The 18,846-nt window shown below is 41.9% G+C and overlaps 1 protein-coding gene across 2 annotated transcripts in view; it reads left to right on the plus strand.

Moving 5' to 3' along the window:
• GABRG1 (gamma-aminobutyric acid type A receptor subunit gamma1) overlaps positions 1-18,846 on the plus strand; it is a 74,698-nt gene that overhangs the window by 41,154 nt on the left and 14,698 nt on the right. The window contains exons 4-5 of one of the 2 annotated variants that reach the window (XM_065404642.1): positions 7,590-7,810; positions 13,099-13,181. In XM_065404642.1, the coding sequence (XP_065260714.1) occupies positions 7,590-7,810; positions 13,099-13,181 (304 nt within the window). Of the gene's footprint in view, positions 1-7,589; positions 7,811-13,098; positions 13,182-18,846 lie in introns of those variants that run through there. The other variant, XM_065404643.1, reaches the window with a different exon arrangement.

An 18,846-nucleotide genomic window follows, 5' to 3' on the forward strand; every position in this document is an offset into this window, starting at 1 on the left:
ATGCTATTTCTTGGACTTTTGGCTTAGGGAAATATGGTTGTATTTGTGTTTGTCCCATAAAGAATCAGGACATTTTTACTCTTAATTTCCTGTTTCCCATATAAAATACGCTCCAATTAGCATGTCCCCACTAGCATGACAGACCCACTTTGCTGCACATTACTCTTTAATACACGCTTTTACTGTGGAATAGAAAATCAGTTATGAGACTACTAGAAAAAAATAACAGAACACCACAAGCTGTCACCTTCAGCCCCCAACTAAAACCTCTCCAACGCATCATCAGTGATCTACAACCTATCCTGAAAGATGATCCTTTACTCTCACAGATCTTGGGAGACAGACCTGTCCTCGCTTACAGACAACCCCCCAACCTAAAGCAAATACTCACCAGCAACTGCACATCACTGAACAAAAACACTGACCCAGGAACCTATCCTTGTAACAAAGCCCGATGCCAACTCTGTCCACATATCTATTCAAGTGACAGCATCATAGGGCCTAATCACATCAGCCATACCATCAGGGGCTTGTTCACCTGCACATCTACCAATGTGATATATGCCATCATGTGCCAGCAATGCCCCTCTGCCATGTACATTGGCCAAACCGGACAGTCTCTACGCAAAAGAATTAATGGACACAAATCTGACATCAGGAATCATAATACTCAAAAACCAGTGGGAGAACACTTTAACCTGTCTGGCCATTCAATGACAGACCTGCGGGTGGCTATCTTACAACAGAAAAACTTCAAAAACAGACTCCAACGAGAGACTGCTGAGCTGGAATTGATATGCAAACTAGACACAATCAACTCAGGATTGAATAAGGACTGGGAATGGCTGAGCCATTACAAACATTGAATCTAGATCCCCTTGTAAGTATTCTCACACTTCTTATCAAACTGTCTGTACTGAGCTATCTTGATTATCACTTCAAAAGTTCTTTTCTCTTACTTAATTGGCCTCTCAGAGTTGGTAAGACAACTCCCACCTGTTCATGCTCTCTGTATGTGTATATATATATCTCCTCAATATATGTTTCACTATATATGCATCCGAAGAAGTGGGTTGTAGCCCACGAAAGCTTATGCTCTAATAAATTGGTTAGTCTCTAAGGTGCCACAAGTACTCCTGTTCTTTTTAAGAAATGAACAGTTTCCTTTTTTGTTGGATTTTATTTACTCTTTGGAGTCACTGTACTCCTCAGCATGCTGGAATGGCACATGGTTTCCATCACAGTGATTGTAGTTAGGCCTCAGAATCGATGTTGTTGTTGTTCCAGATGCAATAGCTGGTTTACAACCTGTGCAATAACTTTTGCATAATTAGTTACATCCACGTAGAACATCACAGAGCAGGGTCTGTTTCCTTTTCTCAGGCCCTTCCAACAAAAAGTCAAGTATCTAGCTGTACTTGAATGCTGACTATGCATATTTTTTTATTTGCTATTTGAAATTGTGACAGATCTCAGGAGCTGTCTAATTTAAATACCATGTAGTGACTGTTCCTGATTTTCTTAGTGCAGTTACATTTTATTATTGATTGATTTTTTTCATTGGGACTACTCAGCTGAGTAATTGCTCAACTGTTCACAATCTGGCTGTTTGATGGTCATCCATCACTATTCATTATTTTCTCCACTTTGAATTATGTTACAGTGCCGCAGAATAATATTTGTGCCACAGTTGAAAAGAGATGGAGAAAAATTGAGGTAAGCTTTAAATAATTAGGCAGGCTAGCTCTTTCTTCAAGTCATGGGAGAGCAGAGTTCTAAAGAGTTCAGTGTCTAATCAAATGGCAAATATAAGCTAACGTGTGTCATGGTCATTGAACCCTAGGTATAATTTGAGGCTAAATGTGAATGAGCACACATTTTGCTGTGGCCATAGATTAAATCTGTTTTAGTTTGCATGGCTATTTTATCACTCGTTTCATTTCAAAGAGAAAGCAGTAAACCATTTTTATTTTAAAATTTTTATTTTGTGGCACTGAAAGGCAAAACGTTTGATGAAAGACTAATGGAAAGTGATAGAATTGTTAAATGTAACTTTCTGTACCAAAATAAGAGAGATGAAATAATCATCTGGAGAGAGATGCTGCAGAAAGGGAATATATTATAAATCTAAAATACTGTTCTGCTGGATAGTATAGAAGAAAACTATTAGTTTCTACACACACTATGACCTTCAATCATCTGGTTGTGGTGAGCACTGCAGACAGGATACTGGACTAGATGGATGTTGGGTCTGATTCAGATAATAGGAAGTGCCACACTTATTCAGCAAATTTTAGGAGCCAGACTTCTCCCTCTTGTAGAGAAAGGACAGTTCCTTCAGGAAATAGGGAATGAAATAGGTAGCGGTTTCATCTTCCAGAATTCATGAATCCACTAAGATCAGTGCAGATATCAGGCCAACACCAGAGGCAGGATCTTTCTCTGGTCTTTCTCTTCTTACCTCTCCTTACCACAGCCTTCAGTGCTGGCTGTTGCACCCAAAAACCTCTTGAAAGTGTCAGTCAGCTGTGCAGAGGGGTTCCGTAGAAAAGTAATGCAGCCAGAGAATGTATTATGGATTCTCAAGAATAGTGGTCTCTCGGTGCAGATGAGGAAAGATGAGAATGCTTTGGAGGTGGCAGAGAAAGGGAGTGAGTTGCATGTGGAGGGCCCCCTCGCTTCCATCCCTCTCTCAGGGATCCATGGAATTGGGTACAATGTTGCACAGCAGTGAAATACTCAGCAACAGATTATTAATTTTGTTGTATTATATTTTATGCATTAGGTTGTATTTGAACAGTGAAAAATGCTGCATGCAAGGTGTTAGCAAAGTTGTGCCATTTTTTAAAAGGGGGAATAGTTAAGTACCTGTGCAATTTATGACTATGTCTAGAACTTGTATTCAGAGCTAAAATGCAAGATAATATAAGCAGCTGGCTTGGTTCGGCTGTTCCCTTGCTGGAAACCCCATTTTCCTTCAAAATCTTCTAGTAGTTTTTCTTCCTTTTTAACCTTAGTTTGTTGGGGTGATAAATGTTCTGTGGCTGCTTGAAATTTTCCTGCTCTGGTGGGTTTGACTGTAATGTTACTTTGACATATTTCTTTTTTGCAGCTCTACTGTGAAAAGTGAATATTTAAAATGTCACCTTCTTACTCTCTTGATTTGCTCCTTTTGTATATTGAAAACATCATCTGCTGATTCATTCACCTAGTGACTACTTTTTACTCCGGTTAATGCTGCAGAGGCAGCTCTAGAAGAGGGAGCTGGAGTCTGTTCTGTTCTTGTGTCTTCAAAAGAATTACTTACTCAGTTTCAATTAAACTTGTGCAGCCCATTGAAGTCACTTGCGGGGGGGTGGGGAAGTTCTCCATTGCACTATGTTTTATGTGATCATTTATACCAGTGCAGAGTGAGTGCCAAAGGCTGCCTGCCATTCTGACTTGCTAGCATTTTGCATCCACTTTGAACTGCTGTAGCTGACTACGCAAAGGACAGGCAAATGGAGAGTCAGGCTCTCTTTTGAAGGCAAAATTTAAAGACAAAGGGGTTGCACAGATATAACCAGTGGCCTAATTTGACCTCTGGAACCACAACTGCTGGTGTTAGTAGCCGTCAGGAAATAAATCAGACTTTTAGATCCAGATGATCCCAGGTCAGTCTGCATGATTAGCAGTTACAGGCCCCCCAGTCTCCTCCCTCCCACCTTTTTCCTTATACACTGATCATTTTTGAACAGGAAATCACTCAAAGAGAATAAGCAAAGTCCCCCAATGCCTTATTGGCAGAGTGATTTTTCAGTAAACAGAGACACTTCAAATTGTACTTGTGTTTAAAGTCTTTGCAATTTCTGACAAGATTGTGGATATGACTGAGACTTGTTTCACCCCGTGTAAGGGGCCAAATAGCTACTCCACCCCAGGAGCAGCCCAGGAAAAGAACAGTGACACAGAGGGTAATAATTCCTTCCCTGATCTCCCGCTCCTTGATTCAGAGGGTCAGTAACTTTTACTGCTATGCCACCCCCATGCTAGCTCAGCTGTGCAGGTTGGCATATGGGGCAACGGGGGGGAAGAGAGTAGGGGCAGAGCATTCTCCACATATGTGGACCCATAGAACTTTTCACAGGGTGGGGGAATGGGTCAGTTCTTATATTCCCTTCTTCCCATTCATGACATAAAAGAGCAAGTCACTATCTTTCCCTGTATCAGTTGCTTAACATCTTTAAACTGTTATTAGGGTGACCAGACAGCAAATGTGAAAAATCGGGATGGGGGTGGGGAGTAATAGGAGCCTATATAAGAAAAATACCCCCAAATCGGGACTGTCCCTGTAAAATCAGGACATCTGGTCACCATAACTGTGATAGACATAACTTGTTCCAAGTGTGTTATGTCACAATTATTCAGCTGATATTTTGTTTCCCCCTGGGCTCTTTTCCTACCTCTCTTTTCTGTGTTTTCTTCCATTCATCCCGTTAGCCATGGAATCCTCTCTTTGGTTTGCCTGACTTGGCATCTCTCGCCCCTCAAGGCACTTCTGAAAACATATGTCAAAGTTCAGGGCAACTGCACTTGCATTCCCCTCTATGGTCCCTCAAGAGCACTGACTCTAGGCTCCTGGCTCCTCAGCAGTCACCTCTCTTGGGCAGTGACCAACATTTCACTCCGTCCTCAACAAGGTTTTTTTCCAGGCTGCACAGTTCCCTGACTGTGTTGTGATGTCCACAGCAAGCCAGCATCTACACTTTGCTTTCTCTTCAAAGGCTATGAACAGCATAATTGCCAGCAGTTATAAGTTACCCCAAAGTCCTTTATAAGCAAGCACATTTATTCTTAAGGTGAAAGCACTGCACAGAAAACCTATTAAAAACAATAAAAGAACCTACACACATGCAAATGAACTTACCAGAGATCACACCCAAACTCCAACAAGGGCTCTTGTCAAAGTCATTCCTGCAAGCTCCACAAAGAAGTTTTTCTGTGCTTACAACAGCTTTAGCTCAGAAATCCATTCTTGTATGGGCCATTGTTCAACACAGTCTTTTGAAGTGCATATCACTTCCAACTGTTTGCATACCATCTTCACCCCAGAGAGGTTACATAGAATCCCAATCCACAGTAATACATAACCTTTGCTTATAGTACAATGGACTCCAAAGATACTTACATTTAACTCAGTAAGGTTTTTTTAGAAAATTGCCATGTCTGCCACAACATACTTAATCAAAAAGACCTTCAAACCCAATTCTCCCATCAATAAAATGTGACATTTTTCTTTTTTATATAGTCAGCTAAACAAATAAAACATCCAGCAGTTGAAGAGTAGGGTTAGCAATATGTATCAAACATCATGATTCAATCATATGTCTTTTCCCTCCACCCTAGGTTGCAAAAGGAACATTTGAAAATTAGGAAATGCCAGAATTAAGATTGCCCATGGAACATTAATTCCATTCCCTTGTGTACATGCATTCTGATACAATCTTTAATTACATGATCACATACTATTTTTCCACATGTCTCCCTGCTTCATTCAATGCACAGGATGGACAGTGCTCATATTTTTATCATCATCATTCAATTAGTGATCCCTGCCATATTTACTATACCCCATCTAAAACCAGCACCGAACATTGAATCATTCATTTCCTTGTGGTCTTTTCTATGGCACTCATTTCTTTTGTCTCTGAATGTTTCACAAACATTAAATTTAATCTTAACAACCTTCTGGGAAACAAGTATTAGTATCCCCATTTTGCAGAGGGGGGAATTAAAACTAAGACAGTGATTTTCCTGAGGCAGTGAATCAGCAGCATCTCTTATTGATCTTATGCTTTATGTTATTAGATACAGGAAGGGCCAGATCTCCAGCTGGTGTCAATTGGCAATGGCTCTATTGACTTCAGTGAAACTATGGCTAGTTTACACCCACTGAAGATCTGGCCCAAGGTTTTTATTTAGCAAGTATAGTTTCCTTCTTCCTTCCTTCCTTTGTAAAATCCAGCTGATTTTTATGTTGCTGAAATCACATTGAACTGAACATATTTTGGGTATATTCATTTCTTAGAAAACAAAGACATTAATCCCTCTGCAGTCAGTTTTACTTTTATATGACCGACACTGTATCTTGTTTTCTGGACAGACCAACATTTCGAGGCTGTATTTGAGTGACCCAGGTCAAATAATTGAGCACTACACGTAAGTGGAGTCCACTGTAATTGATAATGCCTTCCTTTTTCATGGCATTGAATTCTATGCAAGACAATTTATATTATATAATAGGACAGTTAAAGCTGCCTCCAAGTTAAAGCTGTGGCGATTTCCCCCACCCCAGGAAATGATATGTTGTTCCCCGCCCCTGGCAAAACTAGCACCTCTATAAGAGACCAAAGCCAGCTGCATGAAGACCCTGTGCCCCTACACAGGGTCAGCCCCTCCGGTCACACTTCCTGTGGCTACAGCTGTCTCTGGGACGAGGATAGAGAGTTATGTGGAAAGGTACATCTCTACCCTGGCCTTCCAAGTCTTCTTGTTCCCCAGAGCAGACTCTTGATGCACTGAAAGCCTGTGCAAGGTCTCTGTGGGGAAAGAAACACTGTTGCAGACACTTCCATGCATGGATGGTCCCTTCCCTTATGGGGCTCAAGGGCCTAATATGGCCCTGTAACAGTAACCAAACTCTCTTCAGAGGAGATAGTGTCAAGTTGCTCCTTTGTCTTAAGTGCAGAGCAGCTCTGAAGGATTTCTGAAGAACAAGTCTAACAGAGCCGTAAAATTTCTCCCCTCCCACGCTGTACAGTTACTATTGTCATATGAAGATGCAGACTGAATTGTCTAATGAGAATCCTGGTTTCTTTGTTTTTTTTATTACCATTCTTCTGTTCTGGACATAAAATATCTACTAAGGAAATTACTTTCCATCAAGATAAGATGTTACTTACAGCCTGAAACAGATATGTGGTTTTCTTTAACAAGGTTTGCTTCCTACTGTGGACTTCTGGTCCTTATGCAGAGAGTGTTCATGATCAAAATTTACATGGCAAATAGTGAAGTTTCCCTTGCTGCGTGTTCATGAATTTTTCAAACTGTGTTTAACTTGACTGGTAGACAAATTCCATAATTTTTGTCATGAGACATTGATGGAAACGTTGAAGAATGACCACATTTTACCCATGGGAAAACTTTTCACAAAATGTTCAAGGTAATTAAAAAAAACCCACAACAACAACCAGGCCTAGAAACTCTGGTCTAACCAAGTTATGCTTGGTGAAAGAGTAGTTCTATCTGCATTGTGAGCCTTTGGGCTGCTCTAACTCACATCTAGGTACCTATGGTCCCAAGTGGCTGTTCTGGCAACTGATTTAGTCATGTCCCCCATTCCTTAGTTACTCCTTTTATATCAGAGGCTAGAAGTGCTGTGCACTCCTCAAGCGCTGCAAAGGAGTCCATAGCAGAATGAAGGCGCTGACCTTAAGTTTAACATTTTTTAAAAAATATTTGGCATATAGGCTTTGGTTGTGTGTGTGTGTGTGTGTGTGTGTGTGTGTGTGTGAATATAAAAAACTATATGGTTGTTTCTCTTTTTCTAGGAATACACCATAGATATAATTTTTGCCCAGACTTGGTATGATAGTCGCCTAAAGTTTAACAGCTCAATGAAAGTGCTTATGCTTAATAGCAATATGGTTGGAAAAATTTGGATTCCAGACACTTTCTTCCGGAACTCAAGAAAATCTGATGCTCATTGGATCACCACTCCAAATCGTTTGCTTCGAATCTGGAGTGATGGACGAGTATTATATACTCTGAGGTAAGGGCTCATTAACTGGATGTAAAGGAGCTCTTCATTAATATTTTCACTCATTGTTATATTCTGCAATCCATTACAATTAAACCTATTAATTTTACAACTTTAAAAACAATTGCAAATGACAGAAATAAATGCATTATCATTAATAAACAAAATATTGTGAATGGGACTTGGAAAGAATTATAGTAAGAAGTAACTTCCAGGTCCCTTTTGCTTCCAAAGTTCAGAGGCTCAGAAACAAATGTGGAGAGGAATTAGTTGTGGCGTAGTCAAGAGGAACATAAAATATATGCTGTTGTAATGTACTGCTCAATAAGAAATTAAATCAGAGCAGGGGGCAGATTCGTTTTATTTAGCTACAAGAAGACAGTAAAGATAAATAAGATTAATGTAATGCGACAAGCCAATACCATAATTTGTGTTTAACTCTTGAAGTGTCACCACTCCAACTGTACACTGGACAGCAGACTTACTGGACTGAATTGAACTCTTAACTGTCCTCTATAGCTATATTTCACAAGATTATGTTTGAATAAAAGAAAGCACTCAGTTAAAATATTAGTCATAAATACTTATATATATGTGGGGTAGGAGTGCCCATTACACTGCTCTACAGCCAAAATGCTTCTGAAATAAATGTAGTCAAACTTTACTAATTCTGGGTCACTGAGAACGAAAATGATGCTTAAAATTGTTGATTGGCTCTAGTTTTCAAGATATGCTATTGGGTCAGTATATACGACCCTTGACTTGGGAATGGCAGAGGATAAGTGAGTTATAAAGGGAAGGGATCTCAATTTAAACCAGAAATGACTAAAATACATCTTTGACTGGATCTATGAATAAATCTATGACTGGATTTGGACAGTACTTGCTTTTTAGGCAAAACAATGAATGATGCAATCTGAAGCTGGTATTGCGTCATACATGATATGAATTGCATCATGTTATTCCTAGAAGTCATGGATGATGCAATCATAACGAAGCTTACATCACTCTGCTGAACAAATTGCCCTATATCAGCTCTAGAAATCATACAGTGTCGTGCTCTCTTATTTGTCAGTGTTTGATTTTGCAAAGGGACACATTTCTGTTTAGCCAAAGTAAGCAGAGATGCCTCGTACTTGTGTGAACAGTGCAGATAACTTCTGCTATGTTTATGGTGAAGTGACTTTTGCATCACAAAAGTGCAGTATAACCACTATGGTTAAGAAAGCCTATCACCTTTATTTTGGCTGCAAAATTGGAGATCAGGACAAGAGGTGGGCCCCACACATATGCTGCAACACTTGTTCAACAAATCTTCACCAGTGGTTGAACAGGAAAAGGAAATCTATGCCTTTTGCAGTGCCAATGATTTGGAGAGAGCCAACAGATCATACCAGCAATTGTTACTTCTGCATGGTGCCTCCAGTTGGGAAAGGTGTGTCAAAGAAGAAAAAGTGGACTGTGCATTATCCAAACATTCCATCAGCTATACGCCCAGTACCCCACGGAGAAGGACTACCTGTTCCTGATGCACCAGAATCATTCTCACTTGAGTCAGACGAGGAAGAGGATGAAACTTCTGGTCCTGAACCATCAATGTCACAGGACCCACATTTTCTCCCATCCTCCTCCTCTGAACCACACCTCATAACACAAGGTGAACTGAATGACCTTGTCAGGGATTTGGAACTACCCAAGAGTAAGGCAGAGCTGTTGGGCTCCAGACTACAGCAGTGGAATCTCCTGGCAGGTGATGTTAGGGTTTCCATGTTCCGTGACCGTCAAAAGGATCTTGTCCCATTCTTCTTCATGGAAGGTGATCTTGTAAGCCTGCAACAACATCGATGGTGTGATGGCAGCCCTCAACAGCGTTCACGATCCAGATGAGTGGAGACTGTTCATTGATTCATCGAAGACGAGTCTTAAAGCTGTTTTACTGCATAATGGCAATGTTTTGCCATCAATTCCAGTTGGTCATGCAGTCCATATGAAGGAAACCTATGACAACATGAAACAACTTTTGAGGTGCATAAACAAACATCAGTGGCAGCTTTGTGGCGATTTGAAGGTTGTTGCTCTCTTGCTTGGTCTGCAGACTGGATACACAAAGTACTGCTGTTTTCTCTGCGAATGGGATAGTCGTGCAAGAGATTCCCACTACATCAGGAAAGATTGGCCACTCCGACAGTCATTGGAGCCTGGGAGGAAAAGTGTTCAGCATCCACCACTTGTTGAATCAAGGAAGATTTTGTTACCACCCTTACACATCAAGCTGGGTCTGATGAAGAACTTTGTCAAGGCCATTGACAAAACACAAGCAGCTTTCAAGTACCTCCGTGGAAAATTTCCAAGGTTAAGTGAAGCTAAGATAAAGGAAGGTGTCTTTGTTGGTCCTCAGATTCGTGAACTTCTTCGAGATGATGCATTTGACCATGCACTGCGTGGCAAGGAAAAGACGGCATGGAAAGCCTTCCAGTTAGTGGCAATAAATTTTCTCGGAAACAACAAGGCAGACAACTACAGGTTGTTGGTGGAAAACTTCCTCAAGGCATACAAAAGCCTTGGTTGCAACATGTCACTAAAGATACATTTTTTGCACTCTCATCTAGATTTTTTTCCACCGAACTGCGGAGCAGTGAGCGATGAGCACGGCGAGCGATTTCACCAGGACATTGCAACAATGGAGAAACGCTATCAGGGCAAATGGAGCCCATCAATGCTTGCAGACTATTGCTGGATAGTGACAAGAGATGCTCCATTTAATGAATACAAGAGACAAGCCAAGAAGCGCCGAGTAGACACTGAATAGGACTAAACTATGTACAGAATAGTTTTTTGCCTTTTGTTTCATAATAATTTTATTTATATAACCCTTTTGCTGATTTTTAAAGTGTTACATAAACAGGACAGGTGAAATATTATCATGTAAAGCAACCATAAACACATGAAAAGACCTAGGTTTACAATTTATGATTAAAACTCTACTATATACACAATATACATAGACATAAAATGTAAAAACTTAAATATCTTAGAAACAGTAGCCAATCAGTTGTTTTAATTGTCATATTTGAATTCAGCACATCAAAATACATAATAAATAGCACATTTTATCTCTGAAGCAGATGACTTCTCAAAAATTGTAGACCAGTGTTATGGGAAACAGTTGTTTGCCAGTATAGGATAGTATAGTATATGTGGGGTAGGAGTGCCCGTCATGGGAAACAGTTGTTTGCCAGTATAGGATAGTATAGTATCCTGTAATAATCCTTTAGAAGGAAAAATAATCTAACATGATTTAAAGGACACTGTTAACTCGATTTCTTAAAAATATCTTATTTTGAAGAGTGCAGTTTTCTGATAGAGACTTCTGATATAGCCCTCTTTAAAGAGTATATCCTCTTCGGTAGAATTTCCTGTGTAGAGTTTTATGCTCATCTGCTAATGTTTAAAATGTTTGTTAACTTTTTGGAGCACCACCACCAAACCTGCTCATACCCATATCTTCTACTGTCTTCCAGCCAGCTTGCTGCGTGTCCAATTGCAGTTCCAGGTTTGTTGCTGCTGTTTCTGGTTAACATTCTTTTAGAAGGCCTAGGGAAGAGCATTCATGTAAGCTCTCCCAGAGCAGTGGATGAGAGTGATGTCACCAAGCTAGTGTATGAGACAGGAAGTGTAATCGACCTTCAGCAAAACCCAGTGCTGTCCAATGCACACATTTGTATCAGGGAAAGAGATGGCCTAAAGTGGAAGTAAATGGAGAAAAACAAAGTTCATATGATAGCAAATGAAGGAGCCACAACAGGATCTGACAACACATCAGACCATTTGTCTACAATTACCCCTAATGGCCTTAGCCACTTCCCTTTTGGCAGTTTGTGGAGCAGGACTGGCACTTCTTCACCCTCAACTTCATAGGCAGACTGATTTTCCTGAGGTTGGTCAGCTGATCTCTTCAAGACACCCATCTGTGATCCGAAACCTAATTTGTTTTGTCTTAAATAAAAGCTGATTTTATTGGTTAATTATCCAAAAAGAGCAAATCACAGAAAAGAAAATATGGGGAATAAATGCATGTACTGTAGTTAGCTACTTAAAGAAAGAAAGAAACAAACAAACACATGACCCAGTGGACACAAAACTTTCAAATTGAAATATAGTATGTTTTCTACAGCATGGTATAAGTCCTTTCCTTCTTGCATCCTAAAGTCTATCCGTCTGTCTCAACTGGTCAGGTCAGATTTCCAAAAAGGCCCCAGAGAAGTGTGTATATAAAATAGCAACTTACTTCATAGTCCTATTTTGCTTGTCAGGTTCTCCCCCGGCACCCCTCCAACCACACAGAGATATGGATATTTAAGCATGGTATTACTCTCAGAAATCAGTTTAGCTGACCCCTACCAAAAAGAAGGGGAGATTTAATTGCACAAATAGCAGTTAGGTGCCTAATTACAAGTGGAAGTTAATGGGAGCTGGGGACCTAATTTGTGCCTTTGAAAGTTTTCTGCGTAGATGTAAGGTATAATTTTCAAAAGCCCCTAAATGACTCAGCAGCCTAAGTCCTATTTTCTGGAGTGATTTAGGGCATTTATCTTCTTGAAAATGTTACCCATGGGCATCTTCTCTTTAAGAGCCTGATCCTGCTACTCATATTCGTACCACGAGCTTCATTGAAACTACCTACATGAGTAAGATCTGCAGGATTTAATTCCACTATTGCACATCTAGTCATCAAGCATAATGATTCCAAATTCCACTTTAAGAGAAGCCAATAGAGTAGGTTATTAGGTGGTCTAACATATAGCCATCTATCAATGGCTTTCACATAAAGGACATGTGGTTGAAGACTTTCAGGGGGTGCAGTGAAGGGAGCACAGCTCTGGCGCCTCTGCTAATACTGGTGGAGAGCTCTCCCAGTCTTGGGTAAGTGGCACTTTTCTATAACTCCCCCTCCTCTTTGGTTAGTGAGGGGAGAACTGCGCCTCCTATTTTAATCAGCTTGTACTAGTGAAGAGCTGAAAGGATACAAAAATAGAATGGCATACTTGATATAGCTTGTGGGTAGCATAACTGGTCATGTAAACTAGCATGACCAGACAGACACATGAGTCTTCAAGTAGTATTTGGTGATGGATACCATTCTTTAGAAATGATACTGAATACTTTTTGTACATAGCCAGTTGCCTATCCCTAATACACATTAATTGGCCAAAATGACTTGCATGTACTCTAATTATGTAGCCCAAAGAGTCTAGGTGCTTGAACATAACCTCACTCATAAAACTTTTTCTTCTAATTAGGTTGACAATTAATGCTGAATGTTATCTTCAGCTTCATAACTTTCCTATGGATGAGCATTCCTGTCCTCTGGAGTTTTCAAGCTGTAGGTGGTAAAATACTTCAATAATTTTATTTTCTTTTATTTAAATTCAGACACTGTTGATTGATAGGCTGCAAAGCAGCAGGTCAGAGATTGCACATTAAATTATGCAGAACAGAAAAAAATTAGCTGTTTATAGTTTGCTTGGTCTTCTTTTGAATTGAAAGAATGATGTTAAAGTTGCAGTGAAATGAAGTGTAAAAGGTTAAAAATAATCCTACCAATTAGGGGCCTGATGCAAAGCACCCTGGAGTCAACAGCCATCTGCTCATTGACTTCAGGGGGCTTTGGATCAGATATTAGGAGAGGAAGAAATGTATATAATCTGCAAAATTTACCTGCATTTAAGTGACTACATGTAGTATATTTAACAGCATAAAATTTCAGGATCAGGTCACAACAAAGTAACACTTAATTACCACAACTAGGCCCACTGTGTAAAAGGATTAAGGCCTATTTTACCGTGCCCTCCTCCTACCAGACCAGACTTGACTCTTGCTGAGTCACTCACTTCCTGGGTTAATTCTAACTAAACTCTCAAGGAATTCATGGAAGCAATTCCCAGCAGGGTTAGTTGTTTGATCTAAGCTTTATTAACAAACAAAAGCAAAACCTTGCAGACTCTTCCCTCAAATGTCTGTGTAGGCTGAGGAGTCCCTTCCTTTGCACTGGTAACTCCAGTGACCAAAGTTTCCTTGCTCTTACCTCAGAGCCTCAGCCATAAATGACTCCACGTAGTATCCCATCTGCCCGTTTGGAGCAAATCATCTCTGCAGTAGCTCCAGTAGCAGTTCTTTGGAAGCACTGTCCCTGGCCTCTCAGCTTTCTGGAGGGTATTGCAGTCCCTGTCTCTATTTCCTGCTGCCCTCTTTTATAAGGGTCAGCCAACTTAAGTTCCAGACCTTTCTCAGATGCAGTGAGTGGGGCTAATCAGCCAGCTGCAGGCCTCTGACCCTAGAGGAATACTATCCCTGATACCTTCACATACCCACCTGTCTTGAGTGGGCCTGTCATGGCACTTACCACAGGGCCTGCTGTGTTCTTCGGTTCTTGAAAGCAAGCCTGTATTCCAATGGTCCTTCCTAGGCCAATGCTCTATTATAAATTGAAAGGGTTGAAAGTCTAAGTACCAACTTGTCACATGGGCATTTGAGTCCTTCATGATTTGGAGCCATCTTAGTGCCACATGGTCAGTGACTAAGACAAAGGGTGTTCCAAACAGATAGTATGTCAGTGCCTTTAAAGCCTAGTGTATGGCCAGGCTTTCCTTCTCAAAGGACAGAGTACTGGGTTTCCTGGGCTAAGAGTTTTCTACTTATGTAAAGGATAGTGTGATGTTGTGCATGGAAGTTTTGGGGTAGCACTGCACCTGCAGTGTAATGCAAGGCGTCTGTTTGTAGGATGCATTCTCGAGTGAAATCGGGGCTAAGGGACACTGGCTTGTTGCAGAGAATCTGCCTAATTTTCCGAAATGTTTGATCATGCTGAAGGGACCATGTGACTTGTCCAGGGGCTGATTTATTTTTAAACCAGGATGGTAAGAGGTGCAGTTAACAGGGCAAAGTTGAGCACAAATCTTCTATAGTACCCTGTTAGGTCTAGGAAGGCCCAGACCTGTTTTTTGGTTCTTTGTTTGGGGGTGTTTGCTAGGGCCTCAACTTTGTCAAGTAGGCATCATACCTTATTGTTCCCCTACTAGATAGTTCCCACTTTGCAGTTCTTTGGGTTTGCTGTTAAATGGGCTTCCTGTAGGGCTTGAAGGACAGCTGCTAGGTTCTGGAGCTGAGTGGGCCAATCCCAACTGTATACCACCCTCTCATCTAGGCAGGCCGTGGCATAGTGATAGTGGGGCCATAAAACCTGATCCATCAGCTTATGACAGGTGGATTGGGCCTCATACAACCTAAAGGGCATGGTAAATTGGAATAGGCCCACTGGGGTAGAAAAAGTTGTTGTTTTTCTTGGGAATCGAGAGAAAGAGGAATTTGCCAATAGCCCTTTTATTAGAGCTAATGTTGTTATAAAGCAAGCTTGACCGAGACAATTTAGCAGATCATTGACTCAGGGCATCGGCTAGGCATCAAATTCAGAAATGGCATTTATCTGATGGAAATCTACACAAAATCGGATGGTCCCATCCAGCTTTAGTACTAGAACTACCAAAGTACACCAGGAGTCCTTGATGACTCCCATTCTTAACATTTCCTGTATTTTCTGAATGAATGGGTTTTTCACCTTCTGGGATTTGATATGACTTCTGAATGGCTTGGCCCCTAACCCTATGTGGATGTAGTGAGGCACCATGGAGGTTTGTCCCAGTAATAGGGAGAACACCTCCTTTTAAGATCTCAGGGGGTTGTTTATTTGCCTTCTCTGCCCATTAGAGGATCCCTTCCCAAGTGATACCTCCTCTATCCCAAATCTGGCTGGCTTAGGAAGCTGAGGCACCAGATCCTCTTCTCCCTCCTCCAGGTGGATGACAAGGCTTTCATGTACCTTCTAGGATTTTAACAGGTTTACATGAATAATCTGCCTTGTTTTTGCTGGTCTGGGCTGTAAATTTCATAATCTGCTGGTCCCACTTGATAGAGTACTTCATATGGGTCCTGCCTTTTGGCCAAGAGCCTGTTTTCCAAAGAGTTTGGCAAAGAGTAGGAGCACTTAGTATCCCAGTTGGAATTCCTTTGCTCTAGCCCCTTTATTATATTGCTGCATCTGGATCTGTTGGGGCTGAAAGGTTAGTTCAGGCAAAGAGGCACACGAGTTCTTATCTTTCCCTCGTTTGACTGACATATTGGAGGACATTGGTAGGTTGAGCTTCCCAAGACTCCCTAACTAAGTCTAACATTCCTTGAGGCTGTCTCCCTTTAAGAATCTCAAAAGGAAAGAAGCCCATGGAGGCTTGTGGTACTTCTTGTATTGCAAACAACAAATAGGGGAGCAGCTGGTGCCAGTGTTTGGCCTCTGTTCCCACAGGCTTGTTTAACATATTCTTGAGGACCTTATTGAACCCCTCCACCAGACCATCGGCCTGAGGAAGATAAACTACTGGAGTGGTCACACTTTCAGCAGTGCCCAAACTTGTCCCTTGATCAATGACTACTTCCAATGGAAGTCCAGCTTAGAAAAACAGTTGGAGTAACTCTCGCTCAGGGGTGGAGGCAAAGGTGTTTCATAAGGGAATTGCTTCTGGACATTGGGTGATATAGTCCACAAGAACCAAAATGAACTTGTGACATCAATCACTCTTTTATAGAGGGCCTATTATATCAATCCCTACCTGCTCACAGTAGGTTGTGATGAGGGTAGGGGAATGAGAGTGGCCTGGCCCTGACCCTTTGGGGGTCCTTTTGGTAATCAGGGCATGGCAAGCAGAAATCGGCTACCTCTCTACATATCTTCAGTCAAAAGAACTGAGCCAACAATCTTTCTTGGGTTTTCACCTTACCCAGATGTCCAACCACGGGAAGAGTATGGACTAGCCATAGGAACTCCTGCTTGGCAGATTTGTGGACTAGGAGTGGATCTCTGGGTTCTTTAGTTTATGGGTGTCTCTCTACTCAGTTCAGAATCTCATCCCATAATTCAAAGCAGGGAAACTGGTGAGATGTGTGTTCAAAAGTAACCATCCTGTTGACAGCAGTAACTTGACTGAAAGCTTCCTGTAGTGTTTGGTCATCATGCTGAGCTGCCACAACATCAAAGGTGTCACTCAAGACACTGTAGTCTAAGATGGGAACGGGATCTGCAGTGTCCATGGATAAGTGATAACATACAGACTGTTGGGATGTTCCCTTCACAGAGTTTACCCTTTGGGAAGGTCCTTCTCCAGGCTCCATGGAGTCAACTCCAGGATAGTCTTAGGCTTGTGCTTGATCCTGAGATTTCCTTGAATGTCTTTGTGAGCTCTGGACCTTCATGAGACTTCAAATAGGTCCTAGCATCCTCAGAAGGGGTCTTTTCTTGAGGTAGGGGGTCTGGGTTGGAGGGAACTGATTCTCCTTCCAGGAGAGTCAGAAGACATTTCCAGTCACATCCCAGGATCACTGTCCAGGGTAGGTGATCAACACTCTACCTGGAAGTGCCCTACCTGATCTGCTAACTGCAAAACAACGGAGGCCATTGGGTATGTACAGGTTTCTTCATGAATGCAGGAAAGTCAGATGGATCACTCTGGATCCAGGGCTTTGAGTGAGACTAAGTCCCTTTGAAGTAGAGTTTGTCCACACCCCAAATCTATCAATCCCTCCACTCTGTTTGTCCCTATTTTTATAGGGACCATGAAAAGCCTTGGGGTCAGTCCTAATGGTTGATTTGGAGTCTCACCTGCTTGGCCAAAGAGGCATCCTAAATAGTCATATTCCATCACAGGGCATTCCCATAGTCTCTATCCAGGTTGTCCAGAATGATAACATACTGCTGGCCCTGCATGGGAGGGTGGTGGTGGTCCCTTGAAAGTCTGGGACTTTGGAGCCCCTGTTCCTGATGTTCCTGTGATGAGGGTAAAGTTTCATTTGCTCAGGGCGCACCAATACTATGACCCTTGCTGGTTTGGCAGGTTATTGTCCCTTGACACTGTCTTAAGTGTGGCTAGCCCTCAGGGAGACTGGATTTCCTACTCCTAGACAATTTGGCTTCCAAAAACCTCTCAACTGTCTCTAGTGACTTCTGAATGGATGTCAGGTAAAACTCAAACCCAGCTTTGAATACTATAGGGAGAATGTTCAGGTTTGTTGTAGTCCAGTATTGTCCATAAGCTCTGCCACAGTCTTGTTCTCTGGGTTTAGCCATAAGGTAGCGGAGTCCTAAAGCTGTGGAACTACTTGCCTAGGGGCATGCTCCCTTAAGGAATGGCTCTGGCTGAAATTTCTTTTGATAAGCCTCTGGAGAGAGACAGAGGCGGTCCATAAGCACTGCCTTTAGTATCATGTAGGATTGTGCCTTGTCCACAACTCAGGGCCCAATAAGCTGCTTGGGCCTCTCTGGTGAGGTACAGGGCCAGTTGGGCCACCCAGGATCTCCTCTTTCAACCTGCTGTGGGGGCAATGCACTTGAAGGCAGTTAGGTAAGTCTCCGGGTTATCACTGCTGCTCATCAAGGTGAGACTTGGTGAAGCCCTGGTGCAGGCCACCCCTCTGGGGCTGTTCCCATCTACCAGCAGCCACTGTGAGAGCAGCCAGGCCATTTCAACTTGTAACTGTCTGTTCCGCTCATGCTCCGCCAGCTGGGCTTCCTGCAGGCATCGTTGGGTGGCAGAAGTGCCGTCTGGAATTTCCTTTCATTCTCTGCATCCTGTTGATTCACCATTATTTGGAGTATCTTCTCCATATCCTTTCTTGATGGAAGGGGTTTAGGTCAGGCCCCTGTTTGGGCATCACTTGTAAACAGATTGGGGACTATCTTAAAGCACCCTCCTCCTACCGGCATTGCTCTTGATGAGTCACTCACTCCTTGGGTTAATTCTGTCGGAGCTCTCTCGGGGAATCCTGGGAAGCAGTTTCCAGCATGGTTAGTCATTTTATCTAAGCCTTCTTAACAAACAAAAGCAAAACCTTGCAGACTCTTCCCTCAAAAGTCTGTGCAGGCTGAGCAGTCCCTTCATGCCAGTCCTTCATGCCAGTAACTCCAGTAACTAAAATTTTCTTGCTCTTACCTCAGACCCTCCCTT

The sequence above is a fragment of the Emys orbicularis genome, chromosome 5 (assembly GCF_028017835.1).
Source record: "Emys orbicularis isolate rEmyOrb1 chromosome 5, rEmyOrb1.hap1, whole genome shotgun sequence".
Classification (NCBI taxonomy): Eukaryota; Metazoa; Chordata; order Testudines; family Emydidae; genus Emys; species Emys orbicularis.